Source organism: Tigriopus californicus, chromosome 2 (assembly GCF_007210705.1).
Source record: "Tigriopus californicus strain San Diego chromosome 2, Tcal_SD_v2.1, whole genome shotgun sequence".
In the NCBI taxonomy this organism is placed as follows: domain Eukaryota; kingdom Metazoa; phylum Arthropoda; class Copepoda; order Harpacticoida; family Harpacticidae; genus Tigriopus; species Tigriopus californicus.
The window spans coordinates 4,682,172-4,699,153 of NC_081441.1; the positions used below are offsets into that span (position 1 = coordinate 4,682,172).

Below are 16,982 nucleotides of genomic sequence, written 5' to 3' on the forward strand. Positions count from 1 at the left end.
GACTTTAGGACTTACACGATTGAACTTTATGGTCTTCTCAAACACCTTCGCACTATTCGAAGTGAGAGAAATCGGCCTATAGATACTGGGGAGTGACTTGTCTCCCCCTTTGAAAATTGGAACAACATGAACTAGCTTCACAGAAGAGGGGAACTTGGGCTGATCCAAGATGCAACGCATCAAGTACGACTACTTCAACTTCAATCCTCAAACCGTATTCAATCTCGGTTTTCCATCCTAGTGTAAAGTCGCCCTTATTTACTGAATCATGACCGTTTCAAGTCACGGTACCACCCATAACACTGAAATGGTTTGTTTTGCAAATGACAAGCCTTTTAGTAACGATTTTCGTTGTTGCTGAAACAATCGGAACAGCTTTTGTAATATACCATCTAGGAAAATACCTCAGATTAGTATATTAATCCACTTAAAACCTACAAAGAGATACAATTTTTAAAAACATAGTGAATAGATGTTGGGAGTAACCTTAGTTGCGCTTCCAACTACACTTTTATCAAAATCTATTAAGCAAGGTATAATCTATCATACTTTCAAAGATTGTATTTGCATCAAATTTGACTACAAGTTGCTCCGTTTATATCTATAAGCAATTGCCAAGAAATATGATAATCTTTTGCAATGCCTAAAATATAAATGAAAAAAAAATCACTTTTTTGAAGTAGGTAGAAAAAACTAAAAACAGCCTGCAATATAAGTTAAAACTCACTTAATGTCAATATTTCACAATTGTGATGCCATGTTTGTCAATCGCAACCTTAATGAAGCTTATTCTTGAATTTTGGCAATAATTTGACTAATTATTTCAAAATTTGACAAAATTTGTAAGTTTTAAGTGACAATTTTTGCTACTTTTAGCATCTTGAAGAAAATGGAATTTGAGCAAACAATTAACTAGAAATTATAACCACTGTGAAGTGTCTTGCCTCTTTTATTTGTTCTTATCAGGTTTTTTTTATGGATCTTGTATTTTCAATACCCTGCTCACCCTCAATCACCAACATAAAAGATTTTAAGGGAGGTGAGACGTAATTGAAAAGTTTAGCATGAGAAAACTAGACAACCACAGGTAAGAATCGCGCGAGGTTGAGCTTACTAAAGAAGGACGATTTCCTAAGGTTATTTGGTCCAGTTCATAACGTCGTAATATGACTATTTCTTTGTCATTTTCACTAACATTTATGACTGGGCCGAGGTAAACACAATTGTCCATAATGGGTGAATTAGAATGCGACTCCCCTTCTAAAATACATGGAGACCTGTACTTGGCGTTCAGGTCTACATTTTAATTAAATCTGAGGCCCATTTCTTAAACACTTTTACCTCTGAGTTAAGGCTTGGAAATTACCCAGAATGAGCATCGGCTCACCACTTTGCTCAGTCAATTTTCATACTGAAGAACGTCCAAGGGGTCTAAAGGCTTAAATCACAGTTAAGACTTACAAGAAACTCGCCTCAGATCGCAGTTCAGCCACTGACTTTTCATAATAAGATCAATTGTGTATGAGTTAAAGGAACTCAAATGGTAATTTTCAGCATGATTAGGGCTTTAGTTGACGAGTAACAGTCAATTAAGATTTGAAAGAAAGAAATCTACAGGGCACGTGAGAAGTACTTCAATCTGAAAATTATAGAATAGTTAAGGGCAGGGAAGGTATTATGCAATAGTTTATCTTCTGAAAGAGGGCAAGAACATTTAACCAAAAACCCCAAAAAGCCTCTTCAATGTGACTTCCTCTGTTATTGATGGCAGCTCTGAAATGCCTAGGGATGTCTCTATACTGCAGCATGCAACAACATACATGGGAATTTGCTTGATTATCTAAAGGACTTTCTTGACAAAGCAGAATCAAGCTTTGTTCCTAGACAATTTTTGGACGGCTACTAACACTTCCCACTACTTCATACAATTTAATTGTCCTCAACACCTTGATTATTGGAATTTCCAAGAACCTTTCATATCCTTCTTGCATATTTTGCAAACAAAGATTGCCAATCAGTTATTTTGGTTGTCTTTCATGTCCATTGATATATTTTTATTAAAACGAGTACACGAATCTTTCAGGCTTTTTGAGAGATCTCAGGAGCAAATTGAAAATCGAAAATTGAATAACTACAATTTGAGTTACGAATTGTCCTAATAGTTATTGCAGAATTTATTGCGCACCCTGTACAAAACACCATTGTCCATGATCCATGTAGATCAAGCAACCATTCCAATGACATTGATAATATCAATATGTAAGTTTTATTGTCCGTAGTATGAAATTATGTATTCTGGGTCTCCTGAAATATGCCATACTTTTTATTGCCATTTTGAGCACTAAGATCAACCAACACACAAGTATCTGGTGTCTAGACGGTCCATATTTAGTAAATCTTTGGTATTAAAGGATTGAAATTTAGTTACCTATTTGTGCCAAGCGCTGGCAAAATATTATTTCTTAAGTCATGGAGTAACTTGTTTTTATCAAGTAGATGATACATGCAGCATCTTCTCAAGTTAGATGAATTTCGTTGTAAGCACCACATACCCTACAACAGCTAGGTACTACCTGTGTGGGACTAATTGAATTTTTTGCCGTTTCCGCTCTAAAACAAAGTAACAGATTTAGTTTTCTAAACCTGATCTGTACCCTGATCTGATATTGATTCACGCGTGTAACAGAGTTTCTAAATGAAAAAAAAAATAATCAATCAGTTAAACTATTTTGGGAATGAGATATGATCTTGAAAGGTTAGGTGATTCCTTTTTTTTCTTAACGCGGGGAGATGAAATAGTGTCTCAGGGCCGTTCGGGCACTCCTAGGGGGCTTGGACTAGCTTGAGCCGTTACATGTATTTTTTCTTTTTTTAGCACTACCGTGGCCTTAACCATGAATGTTATCGTTTTGAATCAAAAAATAAACTCTTCGACACACTTTTCATTCAAAAAAGTATTTATTACTTGCCTGAAAAAGCTATGAGCGTCCAGTAAGATAAACGTGTTAAATTGGCGGACCTGACTATCAGAGTGAGTTTGGCTTTGCCGTTTAGGCAAGCTCCGCCAGGTTCATTTGTTTGTTGGTACCAATGTCAGTGAGGCAAGTTTGGGGCTTCGTTAAAACTAGTTTGAAATGCCAATTTTGCATCACTGGCCTTGGCAGGCAAGTTTGTTTGCTGGTACCAGCGCTTGTCTAAATGTCCGAATAGTACTATGAGACACAGACGAGTAGACGAGAAATAGAACCTTTCACCCAGTTGTTCGTCAGTGCTGAAATGTCAAATAAATTGTCAGAACTACCTTAATCAAGTCTCGTTTGAAGGAAAACACGAAACAGTCGTTCATCCATTTATTTTTCCAGTTTTCAGTCCAAGAGATAGATTGTACATCAGAGTCCACAGATGTAAAAACTGATGTTTTCATGAACTTAACATTTTAAGATGTATAAAGACCTATTCAACTTAAGCATTTGCATTGTGGTATTAAACCGTATGTTATGAGATTATCATCACAAATTTATTTGTTGGGTTTCTTTTCTATTCTTCAGAAAAGGAACGTTCCAAAAGCTCTGTTTTTTTCCAAATTTTTCTCCATCTTCCAACGTATCCGGCAATTCCTCATCTGCAGTTTCCGGTAACAACGTTGCCATACAGGCGGCAAAAAAGCTCACGATGGCAATGATGATGTACGGGATGCTCTTGTCGATGGTTCCCTAGAAATCCATGGGATCAAAATAATAACCAATTCAAGAAATTTCTATAACCAACTATGACCTCTCACCGTAAATACTATATAGGGTGAACAGAATATAGCCAGACAAGACATCAATCGGCCCACGGCCAAACCCTGCCCTCTCACCACGGTTGGGATAATTTCCAAGCCGATGTTCAAAGCTGTATTCAGAGCGTATGTAACGAAAAAACGGCCGAACATGGTCAATATCATCACAATCAAAGGATAACCTAGAGAAAGATGTAAATCAATATAAACTTCAGTGGTCTTCACGAAATTATGTTTCAACTTTCTAGTTTAGCTAATATTAGCTCATATTGTGATCTTCGATGAATATTTTTTCACTTTTAATTTCTTCAAAGGCGTTCTTGGTTATAACCAAAATGGTAAATACATACTTGTCATTAGAGATCCTACTCCCATTGCAATTCCACTGAAAAGCAGGGATGTAAAAGCAGACCATCGCCGGCCAATCCAATCCAAACCCAATATAGCCAATAAGTCCGCCGGGAGCTCCAAGAAGGACGATATTGTGAACGTGATGTAAATACTTTGTTCCAGGTTGCCAATGACCCTCACGTTTGTATCGAAGAGCCCATATGTCAACATACTGAAATATAAGCCCATTAAGATCCTTTTTTTTTACTTTCTCAATGTTTTGAACTTACAATACGATGACCATGATTATAAAGTTCTTGCGCAGGTTAGGTTTCCTCATTAGATCTAGCAGAGTCGCTTTCTTTTGCATTTCACCCTCAGGCTTAATTTCCTCTTCATTGGCCAATATTTTCTGAAAAGGACAATATTTTTACATTGACTCTGGATGGATAGAGGAATCAAAATCATATCTTGACCAAGTAACGGTTTCTTTTGCGGTCACACCTTGATTTGGGATTCTAGACTTGGGTCGATTTCCATTCCATTGACTTTGGCAATCTTCAAGATTGTTTCGTAAGCTTCGTCTATTCTCCCTTGGCTAGCCAACCAACGAATAGACTCAAACACAAACCTGCGGAATTCAAATACATTAAAATGCATTTAAAATTGTTAAGAACGTTGCGCTCCATCTTTGTTGCTTACCATGGTGCCAGGATAATCACGGCTACTTGTGCGTAGAGAATCGTATTGAGGATCTTCCAGTTTTGTAAGAAGTACAATGTCCAAGGTTCATAACATCCTGCCACTGTCATCCCAATGGCCAGAGCCAAATTCCCGATTAAGGCTCTTTTATCGGACGAGACACATTCCAATGCTACAAAAGTTTTAAGAGAGCTAACTGTATGTTAATGCAAGGATAAATTTGATATATTCATATCCCAAGGACACTTTATACTATGAATCTTATGTGTTTCACGTGGATCTGGGGTTATCTTACAGCCCAGATTGTCATTGATAATTGTTGGCCCCCAAATTGGTCCAAAATTGAAAATATGTAATTGAAAAACTATTGGAAATCAAATGTACTTGTAGTTGTTTACATTCAAAATTCAATGTAATTGCAATCTGTATTTTTTTGAAAATCAGTGAAACGGTAATTGACAATATTGGATAACAAATTCAATTGCAATTAATAACATTTGAAATGAATATCTTTTATGTAAAATGATATCCATACTGGATATATCAAAAATGATCGACTGAGGTTTGCTGGACACAAATGTTTAAACAATTGCTTTGTCTGAAACTCAAACATCAGAAAAGAGTAAGAATCAATTCAATAGCGTTCAGGCATGCAGGGTTGAGCATTGAGTCGATTGAATAAACGTAGAAAAGCTGTCTATTGTCTAGATATGCGTCATCTCTGTTAGAGATCAAAGCTAAGCTCCAAATTCATAAGTTTGTAAGATCATAATGTCCTTGCACAAAATACATAGCCCTAAGCTCATTTCCTCTCCCACCACCCACTGCATCGAAAAAAGTTGCTGAAATGGTTCATCAAAGATACTCTGCGTAATAAAACATCTCACTCTCTGGATGGCGAAAAGAAGCTCGGCCTCAGCCGTAACATTTAGCAAATACCCCAGAATTACCTAGCACGTAGAAGATGGTGAAGAAGCTGTCGTAAGACATCCCTTGCAAGAATCGCATACACGAAAATCCTATGAATTCCGACATGAACGGAGTGGCCAAGCCAGCCACCATGAGCACGATATTAGAAGCATACCACGCCGAGAGTCTTCCATAAGTATCAGCCATGTAGCCAAAAAGGAGTGTGCCAAATAGGGCTCCAATCGAAAACATGGATTGGCTAAAAGGGCCCTTCCAGGCATCATCGCAGACCCAGTCCATCTAGTACATTGAAACCAAAAGTCAAGTTTGGATTGAACTGTGGTATGTTCAGACTCGTTGTTGCCTCCTTGAATACTAACGTCGGTAATAACTGAGGTGAACAATCCAGTGGTGTTGTAATACCATCCGTGAGAGCAAGGAATCTTTTCGAATTCTGTCCGATTTTCCATTTCCAGGGCTGTCAACTCCGAGAGCTAAAAGAGATACAACATAGGGCTCAGTTTACGACACCAACAAGACGATTTTAAACCACCTATGCAATGGAAGTCAAGACAAAGATCGTGTTGGAGGAGAAAAAAATGTCTACTTTGAGAAGTCACCACCAAAAAGATGCCAAGCCAACATAGCAAGGGAATATCAAAGGATATGATGGAACTAGCAAAGCATATTCAGATTATGAGGGGTTATTACATAGAATAGTTGAGTTAATAATTAGGAGCTTGGAATTTTTTCCCTTAATTCTTTACTAGCATTTAACGAAAAAAAAAATCGGTTTTATATGTCTGTTGATAAGAAGATGTGAATGTGGTTAAATTTGAGCCTTGAAACAAAACACGATCTCACACTTAAATTTGTAGAAGAATGGTTGGTTTAGCAAAACGGTTGAGCCATAGGTGCTGGAACCAATTTCTTTGCCTTGTCAAGCTAATGCGTAACGGTAAAGCTCCTGGTTCAGAATATTTAGAAACGGAAAGCAACGAAAATTTGTTGTTGTCATATTCAATAAGGTGAGTGGAAAAATATTTCGACTTAATTTTTGGATAATAGAATTCTAATTTTTTAAAGGTCTGGCAATTCAAGCAATTATTTGAATTTGGGTGAAGACCTCGGCTTGAAAATGTTTTATCATCAAAAAGAGTTGTAAAAAGCTCTCTTCCAAAGTAGATCCTCTTCTATTTAAAAGATAACTAAAAAGTTCGAAGGACAGTTTTATCTCAAAAGAGTTTCAGTTGAATGAGTCACGTTTCATACTTTTTAAAGATTCTTTTTTTCAGGCATAGGCCAACTGTATTGGCTCCAAAAACATGATTAGAATTTAAACTTCTTGAATGCATGTGCATAAGATAGATCAATCCATTTCTAAATAAAATCAACATCGATATAATTTTTTTTTGCATGCAACTGCTCACAAGTATCAAATCAGAAGTCAAATCATAATCAAATCATGGCGCAACCCTTCTTCTTCTCTGACAAAACCACTAACACGCATATTCCATATTCCATATTTCATAAATGTCATTTTTTTTTTCAAATCTGACTGAAAAATTGTGAACAGCAGGACAGCATTGTAAATTAAATCATACTTTTGTCATATCATGAACCTTCAATGTTCTTTGTATTACGTAACTTTACAAATTGTAAAATCACCTTTCTGAATTACTGACTGTACCCTCCTAAATAATCATAAATCTAAGATTTTTCAAATTAAATACATGAATGGATCAACGTAATTCAAATCATTTGTTTGCATTGACCGGTAACTTTATGGCAAAAATGTTCTCTTTTTAAGCTGGAAATTTACCCTCGTGCCAGGAAATTGCAACGAAAATCTAAAAATATACTCACAAGTGACAATACAATCATATATAAGCGACATCAAAATGTTATCCTTGCGGCCTGCTCATGGCAAACTGACGATCAAATCTGTGCAATTGAAAAGTTTCTTGACGAATACTCCAGAAATGAGTCATTTAAATTGTTATATCACCGAAGGATCCAGTCTAAAAGAGTTCACTGAGAGGAAGCAGGCAGACTAAAGTTTGGAGCGGATGGTTCACAGCTGAATGGTTGTTATAGCATGGTTTCTGATTGTAGTGGCGCTGCCTTCAAACAGTTGAAGTTGATGACTGTTCCATGGTTACTGATTCAGCTGCATTAACAAAAACACAATAGAGTCGTTTTTACCCTTTTCTGTTTTCTTTTCAATGCTTATATCTTTGGGCACAGGCTTCCCCAAGATATTAGTGTTCCCAAAGGTCTGCTTCGACAGGGCCTTTTTAAGGCTAAGGCTGAAAACAGGTCCTATGACAGTAACACAAGTCCTACAGGTTTTTCAGGTCTAAAATAGGAATCACGAGTCATTTGCGTAAAACGTCTAACTCTAGAGTCTATTTCCTCGCAATCTGTTTAATATGACATTGACCCAGTAAGTAACCTTGTGTGACCTAGAATTGATTCTAACTCGGTAAAAGTTAGAGCACTACCTTATTTGAAGTGAAGGTTGCCTCATCATGATGTTACTAACCCTAGTTAAGCTTGTGAATAGTCATTGAGATGGTTCGTAAGATTTGAGAAAATTCACATTTTTGTTGAGATCATAGTGGATTCAATTCTCTATCTCAAGTACGTCTTCCAAAATGAGTCGCGAATTTTGATTTTGAGACAAAGATGATTTTTACATTTGGACTCGTTGGAGTCTCGTCAAAAAAAAAATCTCGTCAGAAAATGAAGGCTTATAAAGGGATCGTTTATATCGTTAGAACATTCCCCACGTTATAACCTCTGGTGGTAAATTGCAATCTGCAAAGGACATAGAGAATTTAATTTTGATTGCTGGCAATTCATAACTGTTAAGAAGTTAACTAACTACCTGGTATTCAACGGAAACCAAACGGTACTGGCACAAAATCTTACCACATCCACGGAAACATTATACATGAGGCATTTGCTTCTTTTTCCACTGAACTCCTCAATTGGTATCAGTAGGTTTAGCACTTGGTCTTCATGCCACAGCAACTCTTGTGAACCCGTGGCATTCCAAATATGATCCACAGAGCAAAAATGATCGGGAGTGTAGAGAAACAGCACTGGCGTGTAGGCTGCATACGCCAGAAACATGCAATTGAAGAAGAAAAAGGCCAGCAAGGTCTTCTGATATCGACACCATCCTCCAATCAAATTTAACAGATCCTCAAAATTTGTCAGGGTCGTGGGCGTCGTGAGTTCCACCATCCTTCGACAACTGATACTCGTTGAGGTTCCAAGATACTATGCCAAAAACATATTTCTTTTTCCAAGAAGAGGCAAAATATTTTCTTTTTACCCTTGCGGCCACTAGCACTTCATAAGCCTAACACAATATCACTACCAATGGGGGCACAGCCCTAGCCAAAGGTCAAGAATAGGAGATGAAAGATGCTCCCGAAGCCATGACCACTTGGCTTGACGCTCTGAAACGTACTATCCAAGCGAGCTCTTCTGCAAATCCGTATTTGACTGAAGACTCCGTTGATGGTTTGTAGAGTGACAATGAACTTCATTCAGAAGAATACACACAAGAACATAGGACTTTTGAGCGGCACGCCGAGGACTCTCGTCCGAGAATGCCGCGTATTCTTGGATTCTTTGAGATTTGTATGTACCGTTCACATTCACGAACCGTATGATATAAACGTTTAGGAAAGGAAATACACATGTCCAGACATTTTTAACCTGTATGGAATTGTGTCGGCTGGCTTGGATTGGATTTAGACTTTTCCCATTTCTTTCAAGGGTATTAATGATGATCAGTGATGATATGATGATATCGGATAACCGATAAGTTCGGAACCACAATTTTGAAGCGACATTTATTATCCAAACGAATATACAATCCTAGACCTCGGGAACTAACAAAGATAAACGGAGCTATTGGATGGACAAGATGTGATATGTGGTTGATTCTTTAATGCATGGAGTGTCAAGATATTGAGAGGCAACACCTGAAAACTTCTGTCAACTTAAAGTGCATTATTGTGCGTCTAACGATTTTCAATAGCACTTTTCAGCTATGAAAAAATATTGACAAATAAAGAACCCTCCTACAGCACAACAAACAGTTTGATGCCAATCTTTCATCTCGACCCCTGGAAATAATGTAATTTACACAAGATCGTCCTTCAAGTGCGAAACCAAACTGAATACTTGCGATATTAAATAAGATGGTCCCATTGAACCTCAAAATCAAACCAATCTCACCAACTGTTGCATCACTAACATGCGAAATGTAAGTAAGCGACTAAATAGTTGCAACCAATCCCATTTCCATACCAATGAACTTGGTAATTTAGGACCCCAATAGACTATAGACCTGTTTTAATACTTAGGTTGAGATGGAATAACTGGTTTGGTATTTCACCCTCACTGCCAAACCATTGAAAAAAGGGTAGACACGAGGATGTTGTGTTTTATAAGGGCAACTCGATCGGTAACCATGGAACAGTGCTACGCAGGCAATTGGAGGCAGTGCCTCTACAACGAGAAACCACGCCCTAACAGCCTTTCAGCTGTGAGCCATCCGCTATAAAACTGGTGTGCCTGGCATGCTCGTAGTGCACTTTCTTGGCCTTGCTTCTTTTTCTACAGCTTTAGCTTTAGCTTAAGATGCTTTTATGATTTTTAACTCAACGAATGCAGATAAACTTGATCAACAAATGTAATTGATAATAGAAGTGTAATTGATAATAGTTGCAATTGTACAAATTGCAATGAGATTAACTAACTGAAAACACTTTTTTGGGGTAAGTGATATCAATCAGTGCTCTCCCCATCTTTGGATCTTTACGTGGTTTACAGAAAACAGGGTTGAAGGCCGTAGATCGTATTTTCTCGTGGATAGGGTTTTTGACGCTTGAACCCTCTGCTCAGAGGTAGACTACCTTCAATATCTTCCTGTTACAGTAAACACAATACAGCTGTTTCATGGACCTAGCGGGAAGCAAATTGAATTATCTAGATGAGAACGTCTCTCCTTCACAAGCATCTGACATGCCCATTTTAATTCGATCTTGCCGCTAAGCCAATGTGATTCAAAGAGAACGGACACCAAACGGGTGACCGGCATTATCTCGGTTGGTTGCAGGCAAGTAGCGAGGGGATGTCATTTGCACATGACAAAACATCTAAGCTGATCCGTTCAAGGGCAAGTGACTTCATCGAAACAAAGAATGAAAGGTGAGGCACTTCATGCTTCAGATAATTCTATTGATGCAATTTCGGTACGTTTTATACCATTTCCTTATTTCAAAAACCAGATAATAACAACTATTTTGACCTCTTAGCAGATGACAAATTTGATCAGGTTTTCATAATATTGGTACAGAAGAAAAGTGCCCCCACAAATTGTTTGTCATGATCGAAAAAAAACGGTAAAATGTCAATAGCATGAAGCAAATTCATAGCATTTTTTGTTGGCCGCAATATGCGAAAAATATGTCCTTAGTGTTTCCATTTTATTTGAAATGTTCACTGAGAAGCAGATTTATGGAACCAAAAGCTACAGTAAGATAAATGAAATATGTTGAACGAAGCAGAATGTTGTTAGATATTGGAAACCTAGTTGCTCAAAAGATTGAATCTTAGTAAACAGAAAAAAAATAAAATAAAATAAAAAAAAAAAACAGTACGAGTCAATTAGGGGGGAAGATCCTGACTAAATTGGATGCAAAGACCCTTTTTCGATAATTTGACTTAAATTAACCTAAAATGGTTGACGAAATTTGAAGGGTTCTTCATTTTAATGTGGAACATATTTTTCATACTTTGGTCCAGAAATAAATAAAATGGTTTAAGAACGTAAAAATGTCAAATGTACACGGTACATTTACTAGCTTTCTTATACGCCTCCTTCTATAATTTTTATGTTATTTCTTATATTACCAGCGAACCCAGAGTTTGATAATTGGGCCCCTAAGGAGGTGATGCGGAGGAATTTGATGGGAGTGAAATCGTAATTGGATAGGGATCGGAAATCATGAATATGATAGATCAGAGAGAGATCTTTACAATTTGTACAATTTACAATCTTTACAATCTGAGATCCTTACAATCATACTTCTGGATGGATTGACTTGCTTGATTTCCTTGGAACCACTCTTCTGGATGAAGTTACTTGTTTGAGATGCGTTACTTCATGAAATTTATGGACATGACATAGCCTCTTGGCTTCAGACATTATTCCCTTTGTGAAAATTAGAGAAAGCTGCTTAGAACAAGAAGTTTTTCCAAGGAAATCCATCATCACGGAAAAATGCCACAAAAATCCACAGATCTAAGATGGGTTGGTGGACGCCGGGGCTTTCAATAAACTGAGACCAGCAAAGGCAATCCACAATCACAAGACACTTGTATCAATTTTCTTAACACCCCTTGAAAAAACAAGGACAAGAACTCCAATCAGTATCAATATATGTAATGGTATCCAACATGGTATCGATTAAAACCCGCGGAACAGCACCCGGCCCATTACCAAGGACAATGGCGTGCCCAAGACCACAGCTTCGTCCATTGTAATGCAATGTATAAATATGAACAGTCGTGTTTGCCTGAAAATCTAGGGCCTTATAGAGCTGCAACGCCAGAAAAGGTTCGACCGCTGTAAGAAGATCCTCAACCAGCTCAAAAGAAAGAAAATTTGTTTCTTCCATTTCCAATAAAAATTTACGGTCGATGAGACAAACAACTGCACGAGCTCAAGAGCCCTGTGGAGACTGAACCAGTTTTTAGGTATGTTGGGAAATCTAAGCACCCTCTTGTAGCTATGATGTTTGCCGTCATTGGCTCTGATGGAAAGGTCTTGCCGCTAAAGAGCACTGTGGATGCTATCTAATACAAATAATTGTTGTACAGAACAGTGCTCCCAACACTCAATGCAACCTGTGGACGTGGAAATTGGATCTAGACCCAAGATGGAGCCCCAGCTCATGCCAGAAGTACATTGCCAACCAGTTGGGATGCAGAGGATTTAGTTCCGTGGAATTCCAGGACTGTTCCATCTACCGCCGCAACAAAGTTAAGGCTCCAAAGACATCGATTGAGAATGAGTGGAAGAACATGTCCGCGTTCATCCCAAAGAGGGTCTGCTCCAGGTTCGGTTCCCTTTTGGAGCGGTGCATTGCCGAAGAGGGTGGTATATTTGAAAAGAAATAACCAGGGCTTAAACCCTTACCGAAAAATGATAACACTATACATAAAAAGAAGCTCATTACCCTTACTTTCTAGAAAAAGTAACACGTTACTTTTGCACAAAAAGATGGCCCAAAAGTGCAAAAAAAAGTGTCATACGATTTTTAACGTTTAGTAAATATGAACTGAAACAAGGGTTGTTTGGTTTTGACCTTTTTCTCTTTCTCTAAACATTTCGACGAGAATTTTTTGCATGTTTTTTTTTTCTTGGTTGAAAATAAAGTTAACTTAAGGCAAGTATTCCACAGGTTTGATAAGACGAAAATTAGGGTTAGATTTTGAGCCTAACTTATGGGTTTCCGTCATGCAACAAGTGAGGTCATACGTCGCAGAAAATATAAATTGATAACCCTAGCCGAAGCCTCTTATGAGTATTTATTTGACCCCATCAGTAGCAAATAAGTCACTGGATTTGAAACAGAACTTGAAAAAAGTTGGGGAGCAGACTCACATACTTTTTTTTCTTTCCATCGTTTAAAACAAAAGAAGAAAGGAACGGTAACGGGAGGGCTAAAACCCGTTCCCTTACGAACACCGGCACTTTTGCAGAAAAATAAAGCGTTACTAGTACCTTTACTCAAAAAGTTACGCGTTACTAACAGCCTTACTCAAAAAGTAACGCATAACTAGAAGCGTTTCTCAAAAATTAACGCAGTGCTTTTAACGGCATTAATCAAGGCATGGGAAATAACGATGAAAATTCATTTTTAACAAAAAATGTTAATATCCTCAAGCCATTTAGAGTTAGCATTTGAAGCTATAGAAAACAAACGTATGGTGCATTTTTCATTTTGAAGACATTTTGAGGACATTGTCTTGAGTAGACTTTTATTTTGTTTCGAAAAACACATAGCCGGGGAAAAAACGAAACGTAAAAGGGCCCTTTATTATTTTTCCGAAAAATTCATCGAAGTAGAAGAAAGTGTGCTGGGTACTACACTACGACAAAAAAGTCCTTGCCGCTTGAAAGAGCACGTCATTTTGTCATTCATATACTATTGCTTGCTTTCAAATATGCAGTTAAGATTGCTGACTCCAATAATTTGAGTCATTCTCTGCCACAACGACAGGTTGGTTTCAGACCGATACTAAACCTGGTGCCATAGTTCTGTAGTTCTACCCATTTCTAGTTGACTCAGATATGATGCTACATGTCACCACCAAAAGCACTCGTCAATAAACATAAGGCATTTTTCAACGATACTTGGAGAAAAAAAAGACAGATTTGACACTTCCCAAACCTTAATACCAATGGACATTTCAAAGGCAATTTGAGGAAATAAAAGCCAGCGCAATCGACCAGGGCATCTCTTTCAATCACCGAAATAAAATCATAAAAAAATCAGGATTTTCAGCAAGCACCACAACTTCCAATTGTCAGAGGCTTCGATTATTCTCTTAAACTTAATCCTTTTCCTAATATTAAATCCCAACCTTTAGTGCGATATTTACTCATCATGGCCCTTAAGGAGTGCTTGAGCCCGTTGAATAGGCAGGAAATAGATTGTTGTTTTCGAAAAAAAAAATAAGTTTAGTCTTGAACCATGACAATATTCAATATGTCGCTCTAATATCCGCAACACCACCCACAATGCAAGGTTGGGAGAGTCACGCCATGTAAAGTAGCGTTCGATTCCGGCTCATTTCCGGCATGCGTGGAGGGAGGGTGAATTGGAGGTTGGCATTTTTGTGTTGACATTGACGTGCGTGTTCCAATACTCCATCCTGCCTGTGATCCATTGCTCGGCCGTCGCAGACCCGTGATCGTGCCCGCGTGTAACCGCACTGGTATATCCAATCAGTACTGCGCATAATGGAGCTGGCTGAACGGATCCTACGCCATTTGGACCAACACGACCCCGTGGACTCGGTGAGCCTGGCTCAGGCCTGGTCCTTGGACCATCAGAAGATCGTGGGGGCCATCAAGAGCTTGGAATGCTTGGGCGAAGTCATCCAGACCCAAATCGACACCCTCAAGCATTGGGAACTCACGCCCGAAGGACGACAAATGGCCCAAGATGGATCGCATGAGGCGCTAGTCTTCCAGGCGGTGCCCTCGGACGGGGGCGTGCCACAAGCCGAGCTGATCCAACGGCTGGGAAAGACCGTGGGTCAGGTGGGCTTCGCCAAGGCCATGTCGGCCGGGTGGCTGCGCATAGACAAGTCTGCGGGTCAGCCTCGCGTTTGGCGGAAAGTCTCCTCTATTGTGGATCAGGTGCAATTGGATTTGCGGCAGATTCAGGCCGGATCAGCCGCAGACCTGTCGGAGAAGGCGCGAGAAGACGGCAAGAAGCGCAAGTTGTTGCAAGAAGTCACGCTGAAGCGCTATCGCGTGACCCGAGGGCCCCAATTCACGCTCGAGATCAAGAAGAGCGAGACGGAACTCACGCCCGAGATGATCGCCTCCGGATCGTGGAAGACGGCCGATTTCAAGCCCTACAATTTCGAGGCCATGGGCATTCAACCGCCCGCCGGTCACCTCCATCCGCTGTTGAAAGTGCGGGCCGAGTATCGGCAAATCTTCTTGGAGATGGGCTTTTCCGAAATGCCGACCAATAATTTTGTGGAGAGCTCGTTCTGGAACTTTGACGCCCTGTTCCAACCCCATCAACATCCGGCGCGGGATGCGCAAGACACGTTCTTCCTGAGCGATCCGGCCACCTCCGAGGAGTTTCCGCCCGAATATTTGGAGCGGGTCCGACAGGTCCATAGCACGGGTGGATACGGCTCTCAAGGATATCGCATGGACTGGAAGCTGGACGATGCCCGGAAGAACGTCCTGCGCACGCACACCACGGCCGTGTCCGCGCGCATGCTTTACCAGTTGGCGCAGAGCGGTCCTTTCAAGGCGCAGAAATACTTTTCGATTGATCGCGTGTTCCGCAATGAGACGTTGGACGCCACGCATTTGGCCGAGTTCCATCAGATCGAGGGCGTGATTGCCGACTATGGCATCACCTTGGGCGATCTCGTGGGCATTCTGTACGAGTTCTTCAAGAAGTTGGGCATCGAAGAGTTGCGGTTCAAGCCCGCCTATAATCCATACACGGAGCCTTCCATGGAGGTGTTTTCTTATCACAAGGGATTGAAGAAATGGGTTGAGATTGGCAACAGTGGGCTTTTCCGACCTGAGATGTTGTTACCCATGGGCCTGCCCGAAGGCGTCAATGTGATCGGCTACGGTCTATCTTTGGAGAGGTAGGAGATTAGGAAATTCATGTACATTTTAATTGATGTACTAAAAACGAAGGAGGGATAACCAATGGTGATTGATATCAAATTTCAAAATAGACTGAGCCTCTTTTGGGGCCCTCATAGTTTCTCTCCTTTGTGTCGAAAACTAGGAAAACTCTGTTGATTTGGGTAAAATACCCAATTTGTCGTGAACTGGAGACGTTGTGCGAGCGAGCCCTATTCACCCTTTCATGTCTTTTTCAGACCGACCATGATCAAGTATGGGATCGACAACATACGTGACTTGTGTGGAAACAAAGTGAATTTGAAGATGGTCCAGGAGAATCCCATCTGCAGACTGGACAAGTACGAAAAATAGCGGTATATGATATTTTCATTTTTAGTTCGGCTTGTTTACCCGTGTTTTCTCAATCCTAAGTGACGTTATTGGTCAATCGTTGAAAACAGCACCCTACGCAATTTCTTATTATTGTCAATATGCCAGATCCTAGGAAATAAATGCGAACCGGATTTTGATGCACGTTTCAATTCAATTGCAGAGATCGGCGAAACCCGGAGGCCACCTTAGTGCAAGTCACCTCGCGTCGCTGGGATGAGATCACCCAAAAACTAGAGCAGCTCAAGTCCAAAGTTGGTGGCCTACATTCGAAATTAGATATCCCTGAAGAACTCGCTCGCACCCCGTCGTCTGTAACTCGTTCCGGGTCGAACCAAACCTCGAGCTCATCCAACAATATTGTGATAAATGCCGATCCTGAACATCCTCCTTACTCCATCCTTCCCCTATTAAAAGCCTTGGGATCGAAATTTGTCGTCTCCGCTA

The 16,982-nt window shown here is 39.7% G+C and overlaps 2 protein-coding genes across 3 annotated transcripts in view; one reads left to right on the top strand and one right to left on the bottom strand.

Annotated features, from left to right (window-relative positions):
* Positions 1-3,336: 3,336 nt before the first annotated feature.
* Positions 3,337-9,239, bottom strand: LOC131893634 (solute carrier family 22 member 1-like). Of its 2 annotated transcripts, XM_059243734.1 has the most exons (10): positions 8,613-9,239; positions 8,515-8,542; positions 6,103-6,216; positions 5,764-6,022; positions 4,814-4,985; positions 4,616-4,742; positions 4,402-4,523; positions 4,132-4,343; positions 3,782-3,963; positions 3,337-3,713 (listed from the first exon to the last, which is right to left on the bottom strand). In XM_059243734.1, the coding sequence occupies exons 1-10, from the start codon at positions 8,972-8,974 to the stop codon at positions 3,510-3,512; spliced, it is 1,782 nt and encodes a 593-aa protein (XP_059099717.1). In that variant the 5' UTR covers positions 8,975-9,239; the 3' UTR covers positions 3,337-3,509. The 2 variants fall into 2 exon arrangements, with proteins under 2 accessions (XP_059099717.1, XP_059099718.1); XM_059243735.1 differs by lacking the exon at positions 8,515-8,542 and having other exon boundaries at positions 8,657-9,236.
* Positions 9,240-14,597: 5,358 nt separating this feature from the next.
* The window catches only part of LOC131893199 (phenylalanine--tRNA ligase alpha subunit-like), a gene marked incomplete in the record, with an annotated part of 2,731 nt that continues 346 nt past the window's right edge, over positions 14,598-16,982 (top strand). The window contains 3 exon segments of the mRNA XM_059243168.1: positions 14,598-16,162; positions 16,403-16,504; positions 16,699-16,982. Coding sequence (XP_059099151.1) covers positions 14,778-16,162; positions 16,403-16,504; positions 16,699-16,982 — 1,771 coding nt within the window.